General features: G+C 42.6%; 1 protein-coding gene across 1 annotated transcript in view; it reads left to right on the top strand.

Moving 5' to 3' along the window:
• FTCD (formimidoyltransferase cyclodeaminase) overlaps nt 1-19,370 on the top strand; it is a 129,867-nt gene extending 110,497 nt beyond the window's left edge. Inside the window, exons 11-14 of the mRNA XM_069225486.1 lie at nt 3,892-3,935; nt 10,309-10,447; nt 12,506-12,601; nt 19,200-19,370. Of these exons, the coding sequence (XP_069081587.1) occupies nt 3,892-3,935; nt 10,309-10,447; nt 12,506-12,601; nt 19,200-19,286 (366 nt within the window). The 3' untranslated portion in view covers nt 19,287-19,370. The remainder of the gene's footprint in view (nt 1-3,891; nt 3,936-10,308; nt 10,448-12,505; nt 12,602-19,199) is intronic.
• The last annotated feature ends 938 nt before the right edge of the window (nt 19,371-20,308 follow it).

Below are 20,308 nucleotides of genomic sequence, written 5' to 3'. Positions count from 1 at the left end.
CAGTTCTTTCCCCATGCCCCACTGGGTATGTTGATGCAATGTGGATCCTAGACCTTTGTATGTGAAATGGGAATATGATTCACACTAGGTGCTCTCTTTGATGCCCGAGTCAGGTTAGTGTAGTTGCAGCAGGTACATGACCTGCCCTTGCCTCGGAATTTGTGGTAAGGACAATGGCAGGATCTTCCTGTTGTCCGCCTCTGCTCATAATTACCCGTTGAAAGGCATGTTGCGGAATAGAAAGCGTACCTGAAGAAGGTTCCCTGTCCTCAGTTCGAGACCTTATCCTACATATTCCTTGATGGAAACTTATGAATCTCTGAGCCACCCACTGCCTCACTTGTGATCACACATCAAAAATGTTTGCTGTTCCCTGGTAGCTCACTAGTGTCAGAGGATCATCATATGTGCCTGTAAGTGGGAGGCACCTCACAATGGGAAACGGCGAGTTATGATCAATTCAGCCTAGAGCTGCAGTGTTTTTTTGACCTGCTATCTAAGTAAGACACACTACTTGTATTTATTTGCTTTCTTTATTTTTCATTTGTCTCATGACCAATCTGTCTTACTGGATGTGTACATTTTGCAACGAAACCTAGCAATTCATATGCAGTATGTGTTGAAGCTTAGGGCTGCTGCAGCATAAAAAGATTACCCATCGCAGATAGAGACACAGGTACTTAACACTCATAATTGGAAATAAATTGTCTCCTTTGCTTTTGAATGCATTATTTACTTATTTAAGAAACTCTGTTTTAATCAGCAAGTTATTTCTATTACACTGGATAACGATTCATCATAAAAACGCAAATTAAAACACACTATTCATGGATTGTCTCCCTCACCATCTACAGAGTAGCAGATTTGTAGATTTAGTCTGCATCTGAATTTCAAATGATGTTCCTTTTTAATTACAAAAAGTTAATGCTTAATAGTCACACTTAATGTAAACAGATGCATAGTCAATGTACAAATCGGTAAAATAAATCCGGCAGTTATTCCACCTATAGCCAGGCATGATTTGCCCTTTGATGTCGTAAAACACAAAAGGAGAGTTACGGGAGTGGTTTGACCCCACAGTTACTCCCGATCAGACTAGAAAGTCATCAAAACACTAAGGGTGTGGGATCAAACTGGACAGGACTGGACTACCTTTTAGGTCCAATCTAGGACGCAAATTGAGCGTGTATTGCCCAGAAGAAGAAAGGGTATCCTGGGTGGCTGTATGTGGAGGAGGGAGTTTCTTTTATGGACTAGGTGGTCTCACACACCTTGTGATGTCATGCTTCATCATCTGACCACCTAGTCCCACCTAGGTAAGATGATACTACCTGGGCGGAATCGACCTTGTTGTTAAAGGAACAGTTGAGGGAGTACTGAGATTAAATCTGACTGGATATTTTACAGGGATCCAGATAGAAGGGTGATAGATAAAATTACCTCACAAATCACCTGTTTCAATCTGAGATAATTTAATATGGGTGCGTGTGGCTATAACACAAAATCTGTTGAGGACTCAGTCGAGAATGATGACTCAGAGTCTAAACATACGGGACCAACATGTTTCTGCCCACGATGAAAAGCTGGAAGGTCTGGGTCAGGTCTTGATTAAAATTTGACAATGGAAAAAAGATTTGGTCCCCAAAAATGAGTGCCATGGGGCACACAGCGGATCCAGTGGGGTAATATTTTTTACTTGACATCTAGGTCCTACTGCCCATGGGGTACGCTTCAAGCCTTTGGAGAGGGAAGCATTATTTTATGCAGAGTAGAAAAATAAAGTGCAGCAAAATTCCCAAATTTGTGGAGCATAATTTCCATATTTGTTCAGCAAAATTTACTAATCCATGCCACAATATCCTGAGGGTTCTGCTCAGTATGGTCCCAAATATCACTAATTGGCAACCAATCTGAAGAGACGATGCACACCTATGCAATATACTCTACCTTGTAGAAAAGCTCTTGTAGCCTATATTGCCACTTAGCTACCCTGGAGGTAGATTTACCCGCCCCTTTGGTGGTATACATATCAATGAGAGGTTTATGGTCAACCCTGATGGTAAATTCTGAACCCCACAAGTAATTCAGAAAATGGTTCATGCCCCACTACAAGCCAATTCTGCTCTCTCAATGATTGACTATGCAGCTTCAGCCTGCAAAATGTGAAGGCCACCACCTCATCCTTACTGTTCCTGCATTGAAGTAATATGGCACCTACACTATACTGGCTTGCACCCATCACTACCATATAAGGGTTGTGTATATCGAACAATTTAAGTTGAGAGAAAAGGCATAGGCAACTTTCTTGACCTGTTGAAACTCCTCACAGTCCTTGACGCACACAAACCTCTTGCTCTCATTAAGAAGTTTCTGCAGGTTGTATGCCTTTTCCACACAGTTAGGAACAAATATTGAGTAAAACTAAATCATGCCTAAAACAACCTCAACTAGTCATTAGAAGTTTGTGTAGGGAAATCAGTAATAACCTTAACTAAACTATCCTTAAGTTTCACTCCTTGTGCCAGTGCCCAAGATAATCTATAGCAGAGACAAATCACTTACTCCTATGATTATTCAATGGAACACTTATGTCTCTTTAAATACTTAACACCTGAGCCAACCTTGTATCATGCACTTCCTTATTCTGACCATAAACCAACAAGTCGTTTGAGAGCACGCATACCCTTAAACTATAAATAAGTTGCTGGAAAACTCCCTATGCTGACCATAGACCAAAAGGCAGGCATACATTTAAAGCGAAGTACCCTTTAGGGATGACTAGACATAAAATCTCAGGAATCCTGAAATAACACAATAGGCCAAGGCCAATATCTAATGCAGAGAAAACCTTGGCATCCTTCAAATAGGTTAGCATCTCAGAAATATTTTCCAGTGGGTAACAAGCTACCCATGTACTGGCATTTAGATCTGTTGGATATTTACACATTCTTAAAGCTTCATTGGCCCTGCATGCCAGCACAACTGGGGATAACCAATCAGAACTCTCAGTTGCTTATAGTTAGGGCTCCCAGTTTTCCTTTTTTACTGACTTTTACAGATGAATACAGACAGAAAACAATGTGCGTACTTTCTATATTGATTTTTAGAAGCAGAAAAATACAGAGAATTGTCTTTTTGTGAGAGACCCTTAATGCTGTCCTTTATGAATTCTTGGCTGACTGCTGAGCAGCTAGATAGCATGGGGAGTTAAAAAGCAGGGTGAGAGTTCCTTAAATATAGGCATTAACAACATATATTTGTATATAATGCTGATATTTACCCAGGGGTGTAGTGTTTTGTTATATTTGGCTGCTTAATGTGCTAAAATGTGACCGGCATCACAGTTTGATTGCATGTTTATCAGTTAAATAAATATGGAAATATACCATTTTAGGACTCCATGAATTCTCAAAACACCTAATAAATGTTGATAAATACCAATAAGATGGCAAAAAATAATTATGGCCAATACAGATGGGAATGTTTAAAAAAAAAAAAAAAAAAAGGGAGCCCTACTTATATTCTATGCTGTTTGTACAACATTTCAAACCTACTCTTCAGCTCTGACATTGAAGCTAAGTGAACTCTTTTCAACTTATGAAAAATAGGGTGTCATTACAGTGAAGCTGGAGGTGGTTTCATGGTGTTACGTTGGGGCGGTGTCTGTGTTTCGTCTGTGAAATGGGGGAAGGTGTATTGCGTCTTTCCTCTACTGTAGTGGAATCTTGAATGTGGGTTTCATGTGGAATGTTATTGGTTGTATTGTTGCAACTCACCAGCTGGGGGTCTTCCTGGTCTTTGCACATGCTGTACCTTAACTCAATAAAGGAGTTCAAATATATGGTGCTCGGTACTTCCCTTCAATATTCTACTTATTTCTTTCTTCTGCAGGCTGCAATGAAGCTGCCCCGATCCACAGCTGAGGAGAAGGCCAGGTCTGCACTATTAAGTCTTTGCTTTGTTTTTTTTTTTGACAGTACAATACTGATTTTAGTTAAGGAATCTTCATCCCAGATAGAACTAAAGAATGAAATACTTAAGCAGGTTAGGTATCCTGGGTGAACCTCAGATCTCAGGATATTACTTACTACCATGATACACTAACCCCAGCCACGTTGCATACAGGGAAGCTGATTTCATACAGCAGTGTTTAATTCCATAACCACAGAATGCATGTTACATGTTCATGCGTTTTGAGGCATATTTAGGATGAGGAGATGTATAGTCTGGTTTCTGCATAGTCAAGAATGACATTTCCACTTTTGTGCACAAGCGGAGATTCAGCTAGGAGTCTTACTTTGCCTGATGACTGCTGTGTTTTATTGCATACCTTACTCACCTTTTCTCTTATTCAATCCTACCCAAGATACATCTCTTAAATGTCCCGACCTGCTCTGGTAAAGTCACTGTTTAGCCGTAATCACTGTAGCCCTATGCTTCACAGAAATGCAAGATTTCCTCAATATGTGAGAAGAGTCATGAAAATTTCCACAAAATAGGTCAATCTCTTAACATTTAGGAGTTTTGAAACCTGAAATAATGTGTAGCCATGCTTGGACTGCCCTTGATCCATGCTAAAACAGGACTCTGCTCCACAAGTCAGAATGTCTATCCACTGAGTGGTAGAGGGGGAATTTTACTCTTGGGATTCCCGCGCATGCAGATTGTCAAATTCTTTAGTGAATGTAGGCCTTGTAAATTCTGTTTCTTGGAGGAAGACCGACCCAAGTTCAATCTGTAGTACTGGTAAGTAAAATTCTTCAGGAGCCACAGCAGGAGTTTTGAGGCATACATGTATGGGAGTTAAGGATAACCAGAACTCTCTTCACAAAGCTCTTACCCCAGGAGAAAGGCAAATACGCCTGTCTTCAGAAAGAACCTTGTGTCATTACACAGCTTTCCATAAATTCTGCACCCAGAAGCAGGAATGAATCCATTACTTACTGGTACACTTAATTTACCCAATTAAGGTCCCCCTTGTCCTAGTTACAACCAACTGAGGTATTCCCACCCCCAGATAGGCGGTACACATGCTAGTCCCTTTCCATCTTTAGGGAAAAACTTAAAGGCTCCTCCTCCCCCCACCATTCCTCTATGCTCCCCCCCCTCCCTCATTCCTTCAAGTGACAAGTAAAAAACAGAGGTGTAAAATGACAAGAGAGGGAGAGAGGAGAGGTGACTGGGACGAGGAGTACCTTAATCAGGGTAATGAAGTTTACCAGTAAGTAATGGATTCATTACCGCTTCGTAGAACCTCCTCGTCCCAGTCTTAGCCAAGTAAGGAATTCACAAGCAATAAAGAACGTTTTACATCATGTTTGAAGCACATTGTTAATTTATTGAAGTCAACAATAACTTCTTTGCTGCTTTAACTACACCAACGGCAGAATTATCAGGTAATGAACTTAGACTATCTAAGTGATGAAGGTTAACAAATGTTATGAAAGCTCTGCAAATTTTGTGAATTAAACAAGCCACCCTGCCTCCAGCCCCCACGTATGCCCACGAAGTAGAAACTAACCTAGTAGAACAGCCTTGAATCTGAGATGGGGGAACCTCACCCAAGGATTTGTAAGCCTGTCAAATAGCCTGCTAAACTCATCTGCTCAAGGTGGAAGTAACAATCTTTTTGCCCTTATTGACACTTCCAAAGGCAACAAAGTGAATTTGAAAGCAAAATTCCTTTGTGAGTTGCAGATAAACCAGCAAGAGTCTTTTCTCATATAACAAATAAGGAGCTTGTTCATCTTCCCCTTGCAAGACCGGAAGTACTACCTCCTGTTGTAAATAAAACTTTGTATTCACTTTTGGAATGAATGTGGGATCTGGCTGCAAAATCAGTCTATATGGAGGGATCTGTAAACATGCATGCGAAATAACTAGGGCCCTCAATTCCCCTGTCCTTCTAGCCTATGTAATGGCTAATAAAAAGGCTGTTTTGGCTGAGTCGCACATCATATCTGCCTGTTCAAGAGGTTCAAATGGAGAAAGATGTAAACCTCTCAGAACTGTGGGTAAAACCCAGGTAGGAATGATGACTTGCACAGCTGGCTTTTGCAGACAAAAACATCTCAAGAAATATACAACCAATGGGGTAATCTGATCTAACTCACCATTAGAACCGCTAAATGCTTTTAATGCTGCCTGTTGCACCACCAAGGTGGCGGGGGCTAGCAATTCCAGGATCTGAGAGGGATCTCCCAAAACCATATCTATACCCCGTTTTTTCTTACATAAATAAAGTGTAGACTTTGTTTGCGAGAGAGTTGAATCTCCTTAGCTACTGGGCTAGAACAACCCATAGCCTCCAAAGCTAACCTCGCAAGTGCCATGCTGTCAACTTCAGTTGTTGAAGCTGTTGTAGCTGTAACTTTGGTAATTGCAGAGGGGATGGAATGAAAGATGGAAACTTGACAAAGCTGTCCTTGGACAGGTATAGTACTAAAGGAAATCAGAGCTGTCTTGTCCAAAAAGGGGGGTAATCACTATCACCTCTACCCTCTTCTTTTGAATCTTCTGAAACACCCTAGGAGGGTGGGGGATTGGCGGATAGGCATGAAAGAGACATCGGGGCCAAGGAATCAAGAGGGCATCCACCACCCATGCCTGCTGGCAAATCATCTCTGTGCAAAAAATAAAAAACAGAAGTAATGCACTTTGAGGAAAGGCAAAGCGGTTTATCCAGTGATCCCTGAATAGATGACGAAACACTGGATGAGACCGATGAAAAAGAACGGAGATGGGGAGATTGAGGCTATCCACATGGAAACTGAGATCCCCGTGAATGTTAACTGCCCTCATTGCAATGAAAATGTTTCTTTGCCAAGAACAAATGAGCTGTGCCAACATGTTCAAGTGGGGATTCTTTGTCCCTCTCTGATGATTCAGGTAGCATCTTGCCACCTGATTGTCTGTTGGGATTACAATGTTCATACCCTCCAACTAGGAATGAAAGAACTGAACTGCTTCCCACACAGTAGCTAATTCTCTCCAAATGGAGGAGCGCACCCTGTTCATTTCCAGTCACACTCCCTTGACCTCTTGCATTTCCATGTTCGCTCCCCAATTCCGTAAGCTGGCATCCACTTTCAACCGCATAAGGGAAGGCAATTGAAATGGGATTCCCTTCTCCAAATTGGGCCTATAGAGCCACCAACTCAATTTCTGTATGATGGCTTGCGACAACGGACCTTGTTTGTCTTAGTTGGCCAAGGCTAGATCCCAGTAAATCAATAGATAATTTACCTGCGGTTTTATATGGAGTTGGGCCAAGGGACTACTGATGGTTGTGGCAGCAAGCAATTCCTTCACTTTCAACTATAACCTTGCTGATGGAAGGGACAATAAAGTGTGCAGGTTGGACTGTAATGCCTTGTTTCGATTGCAAGGGAGAAATACCGCTCCTTTCTGTGTGTTGGATATCGCAACAATAAGCCACGGTTATTGAACTGGGTTGAGGTGAGACTTTAAAAATTCAGTTTGAACGCCAACTGTAGCAGTATATCGATTGTCCGTATTACTGCATTTTTATCCTTAGGGAGACAAGAAGCACAAATTAACAGATCACCAAGATACGGAAAGAGAGCAGCCCCCTTAAGTTGTAAAACTGCCATCACTGAAGCCAGTACCTTTGTGAAGTTCCTTGGAGTGGTTGACAGTCCGAATGAGAGGACCTGAACTTGATAGGGTCTCTTCTCCACTGCAAAGCTCAGATATTTCTGACTGCATCAACCGGAATATGGAAATAGGTGTCTTCCAGGTCCAGAGTTGTTTGTCTGAATTAGTGGAATGATTAACTGTAGTGTTATCATTCCAAAAGATGCCAAATGTACATATTTGTTGAAACTTTTCAGGACTAGCAGAAGACAGCAAGAATTTTTGGGTTCGCAGACTAAAAAAGAGGATTGAATACAATCCTTTTTCTTGACCAACCATGACTGGTACAACTGCCTTCTTTTGAAGCAATTTCTGCACACCAAGTTGACGTTGCTTCCCTTTTCAGAGTGTCCCTTGACAATGGTGTAGACTTTAACATATTTGGAGGAGGAATGCGACAACCTTGAAGAAAAATAGATGGGACCCGCTGTTGTGTAATTTCCCTCATCGACTGAGGGAGGATTAACTGAAGTCTTGTTACCACTTCTATCAAGTCATTTCTGACTTGGCTCCAGATTATTTTGTTTCTGAGGTCAGGCTTAGGTACCAAACATGGCTCCCTAAGCCCTGCCTTGAAATGGATTACTATTATCCTCTTGTCCCTGGAAATTCTGTTTGTAAAAGAAAGAGTTTTGTCCCGGAAACAATTTGAAGGACTTTGAAATATTTTTTTCTTACGCAGATTCTTGGACAATATAATTTAACTCTTTTCCAAAGAGGTTGGGACTCAAAAACGGAAGCTTGAATACAAAAGATTTTGGGTTCACTTTCAGAGCTTCATCCAAAGTGATTGGCACCCAGTCACCGCTGCCCCTGAAACTGATGCAAATCCCCATAATTCATCAAAATTGACATTGGGAGGAGAATTGGGCACAAAATGTGCTGTGTTATACTGAATAATTTGTCTTTTCTCACTGCAGAATTTGGTACACGCCTACCACATCATTTCAGTGGCACTGGATAGGAATGAGAATCTTCTTGGATAGAGCAGGGGGTAAACATAAAAATATACCTCTTGGAGTCTCAGGCTATAGAGTAGATGGATTACATGGGCTCACAAAGTAGTGCTGTCAGTAAAGTTATTGGGACCATACAGGTTCAGATAGTAGACAGGCTGCAAAGGAATTACCAATCTGCTGGAAAAGTATTTTGTCCACAGTGAGCACCCTCAAGCCTATATTATCATATCACGAATTAAGGCCAATTTGCTGAGGAGTATTGTTTGAGTTGGTGCCCCAAGATGCAAAAACAGGATGGATGGAATGCTTGAATTAATGTCAGACACTGGCAGTCACATGGGGCTGCATCCCAATACATTGTTTTTCACCCATCATACTAACTCAGTTGGACCCCAGCCGTATGCAAAACAGTCTTGACCATGCTCCTCCTGAGAACATTCTAGCCCAAACTGCTACTGGTTACCTCCTTATCATTTCAATGTTATTAGTTCTGTGCAAGGATGCCTTACGGTGTGTGTTGCACTTCATAAATAACAACTCAACTCAGCTCCTGTCTTGCATGTATAGGTTTTCAATATATTTAGTAGATGCTCACAAGCATTTTAACCTTCACCAATATTATCCTACAGTTCTTTGCTTCCACACAAATATGTATCCATTCCCATGCTACTTACTTCTAATGCTTCACATTACCATACAACAATCCTTTAAAGCCAGTCCGGTTGGCATTGCCAGTGCTAGTTTCAGTGCACACAGTGCCCAATACATATGCCTCATTTAGAGGGCCACCATCTCTCCCTTTATTTCATCTTGGCTGAGAACATCCTGGAACCTAACACCTTTATTTCGATACTGCCAGTGCAGAAACGAAAACATTCAGCGTATAGTGCTTAAGAGATCAACTATAATTTGGAGTTAGTGTTAGTGTTTATTACCACAAAAGGAATAATTGGCTTTAGAATAACGAAAGATTGAGGAAAAAAGGTGAAGCTGTAAGGTGTAATCTTGTAGTTATCCATACAATGCGTTTGTGCGGGTTCATAATGAATTATGCCTACTTAGATATATACAAAGAATTGTAACTTGGGATGTCAACTGCATGTTACAGGCTCGGCTTTGCAACTGGCACGTTAACCCTTTTCACTATTTCATGATGACTCAGACCTGTGACTAGATGAAGAAAGATCGCCAAGCAAGTGCATTAACCACAAGTTATCTTTTGCTATGATACTCCAACTCCCTGTGTACAGTCTTTCCAGTATGTGCCTTAACCCGATGAGTGATTCTAAAAGTATGTGTTGCCAATTAAATAAATCAGAAAAATACATTATCACATTTATTCTTTACTCCACTTGAAACCCCGTGACTCTTTCCCTTTCTACTGCCTCCCCCTTATTCCCAACGTATGGTACCCCAAATCATTTTTCTCATTTCCAGCACTAAGTAACACTAAATAAATTCACATATTGTATTTTGTATACCTCATTGTATTTTATTGTTTAATTTATTCAGTGCTCCATTGGCTAAAGTGGCAAGAGGCACACTAAATTATGTTGCAATATATTTAAAATCTGTATCTTAAATGGTCTGTGCGTGGATATGCCTTGAGTAATGAGCCCCTATGCGTGTGGTTGTCCCACATTGTTTAACTACCAGTCCTGCACACTTGAATGGTTTGTCCTTTGCCTTGCAGCCGTGAAGCCGCCATGCAGGAGGGACTGAAGAAAGCCATTGCAGTGCCCTTGTCACTGGCACAGAAGGTCAACCGCCTCTGGTCCCCATTGCAGGAGATGGCCAAACATGGCAATATCGCCTGTAAATCTGACATACAGGTACTCTTCCGATACTCGCAGGGGGGCTAATAATTGCAGATACTCTTCATGGGTTTCTGTGGATCTGATAGCTCCCTTAAAACCTGAAGACATGAATAGAGACTGCACATGTTCTATTTTTGTGCCAGGAGTGGTTAATTACCACCGTAGATAATGTCTTGAGTTCTGATGTGGGTAATGATTGCAGATAGCCTCCCTAGTGCTTGATTTGTGTAAAGTAATAAAGTGCCTGGACCGAACGATTTTCTAAGGAGCTTGCAATCCAACTCCCAGCCTCATTCTTTCACCACTTCCTGTGTGTCTTTTTATCTCCCTTGTGGACGTTCTTTTGATCCCTTCTTTTCCCTTTACTGCTGTTTTTTCGGTCTTCCTCCCTTCTCATATCTGCCTTTCCCTTCCTTGTTCAGGGTCAAAGTTTGATGACCAACATTATAATGTCTTGGTCCTTAAAAATGCAGCCTCCGGCACAAATTAAATACTAATCTCCTTTGAGACAAGAGGATTAAGACCACATTCACCCTTCTGATATCTGGGAGTCAGGACAGTGGTGAGGAGAGAGGGTAATGCATTGACGAGCAGCCAACCTAAGGTCATGTGTACCCCACTATGAAATTTGTGTGGGAAGATGCATTTTGGCACTATACTCTACCTGAATTTAAGTAAAGGGAGGCGGTGGATTTGAATGTCCTGAATTATTACTCACAGAGCAAATCTCTCCCTACTGTTTGTGGGATTGATGACCAACACTAAGACCATTGCCTACTATGGTAAACTGTGAACTTCCATGTGACAAAATACCTCTGTGCGCTGACTTTAATAGAGTAGTAACAACTCACTCTTAAATGCTCTTTGACTTTAACATATCCTCTTCACAACGAATAAGTCAAGCCTACTAAGTTTATCATAACTTTGCGTAGTAAACCAATCTAAATTATGGTGTTGCTCATTGGTTTGCCACCTTAACCACAGAGTTCTTCTTTGTTGAGCAGGCGCTTTCACACGTGGCAACTAGATTTGACCAGAATACCAACACACCAGAATAATCCAATTAGCTATGAGAATTTGTTTAATGGAATAACAGTGGCATTTGTTTGACCTTTAAAGGCAAGCTTCACTCATCACACTGGCATGTGTGTGATTGAAAAGTTAAGCACAATAGCTTAGCTTGATGAAGAGCCTGGCCCCAGCAGCTGGATAAACAAATAATAACATCACCTGTTTCGTCTCAAAAGATTTTTCTCCTTTTTTCACCTTCTCATAAATGCAAGCTTAAAGTCTCAATAAGACACTTCCTTAAAGTAGACAGTTTCTCTCTTTCACTCACGATATGATAAACTCCCTTGGCTTCACCCTTCAGCCCTACCTTATCTCACAGGTCACATTAACAGTATGGCAAAATCTGTGACTTTCTTCTACCCCTCTTCCAAGAAAGTCTCTAAATATCATCCGAGTAAGCACCTGGAAATGGGGATTTCACTCTTAGCATTCATCTCACAATTGGTCCTTGCGCCACTTAAGGCAATAATCACCACCTTAGGAAAGTGACCATCACCCCCATACACTTCGATCTCCCTTGCTTCTTCTAGAAAAGGCTCAAATTCAAACTATGCACCCTTACTTTCCAGGCTGTTCCACATAACAGCACCCCCCTCCCTCCCGAATATCAGAACAGAGGACCTCTCCTCACCTTCAGGAAACATCTTAATAGCCCAGCTTTGACGTCAAGGATTAGTTCAGAAAAAGAGCTAGGTTTCAAAATGTGCAAACACATTGTTATCCCCTGCAGACTGCAGACAATTGCTATTTGTAAAGTCTTGCACATATTCAGAAAAGCCTATCTCTGTAGCATTGTTTTAATATTTTTATTGAGCCAAGTGAATTTCTGCCTTCTGTGTGAAGGTGACCCCTTATCATAGGGCTTCAGGTGCAATACGTAAGATGTTAAGTAATACTAGGGTCGTACATTGAACACTATTAACAGTCCCTCTTTTGCCACAATTTGTACTTGTGCATTACTTCATAGATTCCCAATTACTGTAACCTTTTTCTTCTCCATAGGTGGCAGCGAAAGCTCTAGAGACTGGTGTGTTCGGGGCCTACTTCAATGTGCTGATTAACTTGAAGGACATAACAGACGAAGACTTTAAGGCCCAGGTGAGGAAGGCAGGCAGGCGGGGCCAGGGTTGGACTCCGATTGGTGAATGCACCCGAGTGTGGCTGCTGCAGTGTATGATCTAGGTGGTTCATCCCACCTTGACAAATGTCCTGACCAGATTGAAATACAATGTGTTCTGTGTACTAACAGTGTGAGATAGATTGCCGTTTGTAGATGCAGCAAGTTGAATTGTCACTGAAGAAATGGTTTTGGGTCCTGTGGTACTGTTTTAGAACATCTCAAGAATTGGTAAACCTTTAGAAGCTTGACAATCTTGAAACGAATCATGGGTTTTGACCTGTAACTTCTTTCTGTAAACCCACTAAAAAGATCTAAGGGAAGAAAATTAAACTTGATTGGATCTCGCCCATTTGTAAAGTTTGCTTAAAAACTAATTAATGGAATTTGTAAACCAGACATCACCAACTAAATGACAAATCACCCCATCATAGTCCCAAAGCCATACCCATAAAACATACACTCCAACTCTTTATCTCTATGACCTATAGACATCAATCTGGATGCAGCGAAAGGACGTAAGACTCTGTCTCCATTTCCAGTACTGCTGATAGAATTACTCAGTACATGCATTCAAATAAAGCTCACAAACTGGGCCAGACGACTCTGTGCGCACACACACACAACCTTCTCATCCACAGGTATTACCAACCCTTCACACGCCAAAGTTTGGCAAAAGGTTGCAAGCCCCACCTCTGCTTTTTAACACCTTTAATAAGTATTACCAACTGAAAGTGCAGCTGAACCACAATGTATACATAAAGTGCGTAGTGAAACGAGGATAGAGTACTTCCTCTCTGTGGTGTAACACAAAATGATGCCCCTCCCCCCCGCAGGATTTAAGGAGGTGTAACCTGAGTATCCTGTATCTCAGATACTCATTGACTTTGGGCAGAATGAGGACCTCTTGAAGGGTTGGGGGCCTCTAAGGGTTGTGCCCCCCCCCCGCATCATTGGGCTGTGGGGGGCCTCTTGCACCCCTGGTTCCTTTTAATACACATTCGAATCATACGAGTCATATGAATTTAAACTGGGACCCGTGTACCACAGTGCTACCTCTACCCAAATACCATGCTGAGTATGATGGGCCACAGAAACCAAGACATGACCTGTACAGTGCATTAGATCTTACCTGTACGCTGTGTGCCCTGGTGCAGAAAGCAACTGCATTCGATACCTCCTCACCTCGACCATGCCAGTTTATTGCCTTTTGCTGCGTCATGTAGAACCGTGCAACCTACCATAACGTCGAGATAGCCCACCAACCGGTAGTCATCACAAAAAATTAATTTAAAACAAAATCATCCACATTTTCAAAATTGCTCCTACTGTGTTTAGGAGAAGGTTTAGGTGTAAATGGGAAAGAAAATATGATTGGAAATTGTGAGAAATCTGGTTTGGGGGGGGGTCCTAGGGCAGTCAGAAGTTTCTGAGCCCCTGTTTCAGTTCGGGGTCTTTCAGCGGTGGTCATCCATGCTCCACCTAAACTGTTGCGCTTGGATGTGAGCACTATCCTACAAGATCGGTGCTGATACAGTTGCCTAGCAACCCTCACTAAGGGTTATCAGGAAAGGTAGTATTAGGTTACATGGTAACCAGGACGGCCAAAATACTGATATTTTATTTTACATAGGAGCATCTGTCTGGTGTGGCTTTTATCAGTTGGTGCCCTCCTCTGCTCCCCTTGCTCATGACAGTCACTCTCTTCTCTTGGATGGTCTTTCTGATTGGCTGCAGTCTGATTGAACTGGGACAGAAAATAGGCTGGCCACCCAAAATAAAAGTGCCCCCATTAGTGAATTAGATAGCTAAAAAAGTGGCTCATTTTTGCAAGTTGAGGCAGTTTTGAACTTGTAAAGTCAAGCTGTATAAGTGGTTTTCAATATGGAAGTCTGGATCGATTTGAGCTTACTGCAGGCAATGTTTGTTTTTAATATCAAGAAAATTCACAGTAAAAACCTGCACAGAAAATCATAAAATAGGCCCACAATCAGCCACAAAATTGGCCCAGACACTGACCTGTTAGACCAGCTCTTGGACAGTGCCTGATTGCTTATAGGCTAGTCCAACCTTGACTGGCTGGCACTTTCTTGGTTGCGTGGAACTCTTTCCTGCTCAGCTGTTGCAGTTCCTAACATGACCGCATACTTTGATATGAGATTTGTGTGGGTTTCAGCAGGAGCTGGATGAGGGTGGGCTGTGTGTCTCCTGATGGGAGCTTTACCTTCCAAATGTTACCAGCCTGGCTACGAGTGGAGAACCCACTAGCCAAGAGAAATTAACACGTGGGGGTTCTGGGCCAGATGTAGCAAAGGGGTTTTCCCATTCTGTGTCAATGGGAAAATGTGTTTGTACATATGGCCCTCTGTTGCCAAATGTGCACCTATTGTTCTGGCCTGCTTGATCCAGGGTGTAGGCCTAAAGCTCAGTACGTGGCCTTCCTTCAGGCCTGGGCTTCAATAGATACAACTTAAGGTGAATGATCGTGCTAAAGTTTTTTTACCTGCCATATGCACCCCCCCTGCCCCCCAGCCACATGAGTAGCCAACAATAATCACAATATCTTGGTACCTACTGGACTGGCTTTGGCGGCATCTGTGGTATTGTGCTTGGTGGTGACCACCAGGGCAAGCCTCTACTGCCACCATGAACCCCTGGTTACCGTCGAAGTTCCTGCAGTTTCTGGCACAGCTGCTTTTTTTCCATAGCTGCAGGGGATTGGGTTTGCCTTCCTACCAAATCTGTGTGATTTTATGACCTAGGGTCATCTTCACAGCACCCGTAAGGTCCTCCATGACAGACCACTCTTCTTGCCTCGCTCCCCAGCCACCCAGAGGTGGCTTCACGTAATAGCAAGAGTCTCCAGTGCTCAGGCCTGTGGCATCGCAACAGGACTAGTCCAGCATATTTCCTCCCCAGTCTCCAATCGGCCTGGAAGAGTCTCAGAGCTGATGTCACCAGCATTGGAGAGAGGCCACCAAGTAAGAGTGGGTCCACCCCTTAACTCCAGACGTGGTTTCATTAGCCATGCTCATCACTCCTCTGCTATACCGGGCTCTTTCTCAACCTTCTGAGCCTGTATAGGGTTTTAAGAAGGGAAGCAGAGTTTTCTCTAATTGATGGGGCACCCACCCAGCATGGTATTGCCACATCATCCCTCCATCCCTTACTGCCACTAAAATGAATCAGCCCCCTTCTTACTATACCCCTGTCCTACATTGTGGGTAGGACTGCAAACAGCAGCTCGAACCAAAGCAAAGGTACATCTGTCCGAGCTCATCTCTGCCCACTAAGGTCTGTCTCTTCCCTCCAAATCTTTGAAGGAATCCTTTACTAATAAGCAGAGACAGAAGTCGGTGGTCCCTTCATTGTGCACTCCTGGGAGTATTCCTCAAGCAGTTGCTGGATGATGGCTTTAGGGATTCCAAAACGTAATCTCGTCCTCCAGCAGGAGTTTATTCATTTTCCTGGAATGAGACTATTTCTGCTGGCACCTTTTGTCTACCAGCTGCTGCCGCAGACTCAGTAACTCACTCACCCAGGCAGCTCAATGATTAATTCCATTAGGGCTAACTGAGTCTGAGAACAGTTGCCCTTACCCAGTCTGAACATGTGCATTTGCCCTATGCAACTTGCTCACTGCCCCTTATCTCGGCTGTTCACAGATGTCACCCGTATTTTAAAAGGTGGGCTCTGGCTGGTGAAGCACAAAACTGTTTTACACAGTACATTGCTGTGGGTGAAACTCTAGTACGCTTTCCTTTTCGACTTTAGTTTTTCGGACCTCTACTGCATCATGGGTCTTACGGCGACATAAGTTTATGTAAACTCTTTAAGTTACATAACTTTGAGTGCTTGACATATTTTTAGTGGTCCCTCTGAATCCTCTCCCCTGCGAACGCCTATGCTCAAACTTTAACCCAGTAAGGCCAGTTTTCTAATATCGTAAATACACTTTGATTCTAAAATTCCTTATCCTTATTCACTGAATCAGTATCTAGAATTTAGAAACATAGGTGGCTTTATTTGTATACTAAACATTTGTGGATTAACCCAAGTGACTTCAAACTTATCTTTCCCATCTCTCAACTTTAACTGTGCAATCTTCTCCTGGCAGCTTCCTTCGGTAGAATTTATCCTCATGGGCAGGCAGACATAGGCATTTGTATTCTTTGGTTGAGAACCTGCTAATCTTTTAGGGGAATAATGCAAGCCATAAAGGGAAATGTAGTGATTTCAACACGTTTGTCTCTTAAGCAGGTTTGAGTAGCCAAAATAGATTTTCTTCACGGTTAAGTGGAAATAGTTTAGTTGTGTTCTTCTTACCAACCTGTTATAGCTGGTTTTGCCCTACCTACTGATTGGGCGGTGTTAGACTTTTCATACTTGACGTGGTCTCCCTTAACTTTTTTCCAGGTTGTTGATGTGTGCTGGACTCTGTTTTTGCTGTTTATGTTACTCTGGGCACTTTACCACTGCTAACCAGTGCTAAAGTGCAAGTGCTCCTATACAAAATGTGTATTGTAATTGGTTCATCCATAATTGGCGCATTTGATTTACTAGTAAGTCCCTAGTACATTGCACTAGAGGTGCCCAACGCCTGTAAATCAAATGCTACTAGTGGGCCTGCAGCACTGGTTGTGCCACTCACACAAGTAGCTATGTAATCATGCCTCAGCCCTCCACTGCAGTGTCTGTGTGTGCAGTTTTAACTGTAAATTCGACTTGGCAAGTGTACCCACTTGCCAGGCCTACACCTTCCCTGTTCTTACATGTACAACAGCCCTAAGGTAGGCCCTGGATAGCCCCATGGGCAGGGTGCAGTGTATGTTTAAGGTAGGACACATAATGTGTTTTATATGACTGTGAAATATTGCTAAATTCATTTTTGACTGTTGCAAGGCCTGTCCCTCTCATAGGTTAACATGGGGGCTACCTTTAAATATGATTAAAGTGTAGCTTCCCTTTGGGGTCTCTGAGCTCACAATTTATAAAAACATCTTTTAGTAAAGTTGATTTTAAGATTGTGTGTTTGAAAATGCCACTTTTAGAAAGTGAGCAGGTTCTTGCTTAAACCATTTGTGACTCTGCCTGTTTGTGGATTCCCTGTCTTGGTCAGTTTGACAGTTGGGCTGGTTGCACCTCTCACTAGACAGTGACACAAAGGGAGCTGGGGTGTAGTCTGCATTTCCTGATGAGCCATCTGTGCTAGGAGGGAGGGGAGGAGTGGTCACTCACACCTGAAAGGGCTGTGCCTGCCCTCACACAATGCAGTCTCCAACCCCCTGGTGATTGTCTGTGAAATCCTGCCTTGCCCAGGCCAGAGCACTATCAAGAGAGACTTTGCTTTGAAGTAGGCCTACTTCAAAGGGCAAAATGGGTATAAGAAGAGCACCCAGAACCACAGACTTTAGCACACTTCTGGAAACCAAGAGGAACCTCTGCCTGGAGAAGAGCTGAGGAAGAAGAGCGTCCCTGCCTGTGACTGTGCTTTATGGAGCTATCCTGCAGTTGCTGCTTCTGCCAGAGTAAGAGGGCAAAGACTGAACTTTGTGTGCCTTCCATCTTGTGAAGAAATCTCCAAGGGCTTGATTTAGAGCTTGCCTCCTATTGTTTTGAAGTCTCAGGGACAGCAAAGACATCTCTGCCAGCACCTGGAGTCTCTGGAGAGACTCCTACTCTGCCCTGTGGTGCCCATCCAGTTCCTGGGACCCTGAAAGGAGAAGCTGGCAGCCTAAGAGGAAGCAATCCACGTATTGACCGCCATGCGGGGAAAAGATCGACGCGACTACGATCTGCGACTGAAAAATTGACGCGTGGCCGGCTTCGCAGCTGAAAATCGACGCTCGCCTGCAACGCAACCAAAGAATCAACGCACGGAGCTGGAGAAACATCGCGGAGCATCACTGATGGAGGCTGGGAGATCGCAACCCACGATGCGTGGTTTTCGGATCATCGTGCATCTGGATTTCCAACGCAAACACCGCTGAGCGTGTAAAAACGAAGCAAGGCCTGCCCGGACCCAAGAGTGCTGACCGGACTGACACATCGCTCTCTTGGGGAGAGAAAATATGACACTCCCGACTCTATGAAAGGAGAAATGATGCAAGGTCTCGCTCGTGAGTTAAATCGACGCATTGCAAGCCCTTTTTGACGCACACTCGCCCGTGCGGGGTTATTTTTGACGCACCCAAGGTACATTTTCACGCTAACAGTGTTAGTGTGTGTTTAAAACTACATGAAGACTCTTTGCTTTTTAATTGATAACTTGACTTGTGTATTTTTGTCATTTTGGTCTTGTTTTGTTTAGATAAATATTTTCTATTTTTCTAAACCTGTGTTGTGCCATTTTGTAGTGTTTTCATTAAGTTACTGTGTGTTGGTACAAATACTTTACACCTAGCACTCTAAAGTTAAGCCTGCTTGCTCGTGCCAAGCTACCAAGTGGGTAAGCAGGGGTTAGCTGAGGCTGATTCTCTTTTACCCTGACTAGAGTGAGGGTCCTTGCTTGGACAGGGGGTATCCTGACCGCCAACCAAAGACCCAATTTCTAACACGTTATCTGTGTTTTTTATTTAGATGAAGGAGCAAGTGTCCAGTCTATTGAAGGAGGCCAAGCGCAGTTCCGCTGCAGTGCTTGAAACAGCTGAAGCCAGGGGACAGTGAAGAACAAGCCATGCTTGGTGCCAACAGGATTGTACATCCAAACTGAACTCTGACAATTCCTTCCAATAAAGAGCTCTTTCTGCATGTGCTGCTTTCTCTCTGAATAGTCTGCTTCCAGTCTTATAAATGTTGCTTGGTGTTTGTGTGCCTTGAAGGATCTCTTCTTAAAGGTGTTCCAGCTCCAAAACATTTTAGAAGAACCTTAATCATTAGATCAGGATTTTTTTTTATCTAGTCTGAATTATGAAACGTTGAAAGGCCAAAGTTTCAATCCTAGCTTCTTCACTTGACCAAATTCTGATTTACGTTTAGCATCTGTGTGTTATAATCAAGTATCAGTGGATCAAACATTATCTTTGCTTTATTGTGACCGAACATTCCATATTCCTGTACATGTTAGGGCATACATTAAACTGAACCTCGTCAACACTGATTTCATTAACATTGAATTATGGTCAGTCATCTGACCATCATGCCCTTAACTTTAAATTCCCTCCCTATACGATTGTACATTTTCAAAACTCTAGAATACGTTGTGGGAAAAAAAACTGATGAGATAAAACAGTGACATTGAAAATGTTCTTTTTGCCCTCTTCGAATAGTACATTGACATACACATTCAAAATTTTGTTTATGGCAATATGTGTAAAGTATGCATCGACCAAAGTTTCAGGGCTCTGATACTACTAACAGGCCTAAAACAGAATCCAAGTACTTTGAAGATATTCTGCTTGGGAACAGTGAAATGTCTAGTTGTTCATGGAAGGCTCACAAGTTAAGTCTGAGTTAGATTGGTGTCATTTAAAATATATTCTCTCTCTCACTCTGACTTTAATTTTGGGAATGCCTAGTTGGTGAACATACAAACTTCTTCGTTGTATGGCTGAGAAGTTAATTTTTAACTTATTTTTAAGAAAATGTGTGGCTTCAGATGATTGGCCTTGTGCTAAAGGTAAGGGCAGTTAAACAGTATTTGCTGTGCTGCTGAGAGTATTTGCTGGTGAGAACTGATGAGGCGCACA

This window comes from Pleurodeles waltl, chromosome 3_1 (genome assembly GCF_031143425.1).
Source record: "Pleurodeles waltl isolate 20211129_DDA chromosome 3_1, aPleWal1.hap1.20221129, whole genome shotgun sequence".
NCBI classification, from domain to species: Eukaryota; Metazoa; Chordata; class Amphibia; order Caudata; family Salamandridae; genus Pleurodeles; species Pleurodeles waltl.
The sequence above is the reverse complement of the archived record's forward strand: the minus strand, read 5'-3'. Positions and strand labels throughout refer to the sequence as shown.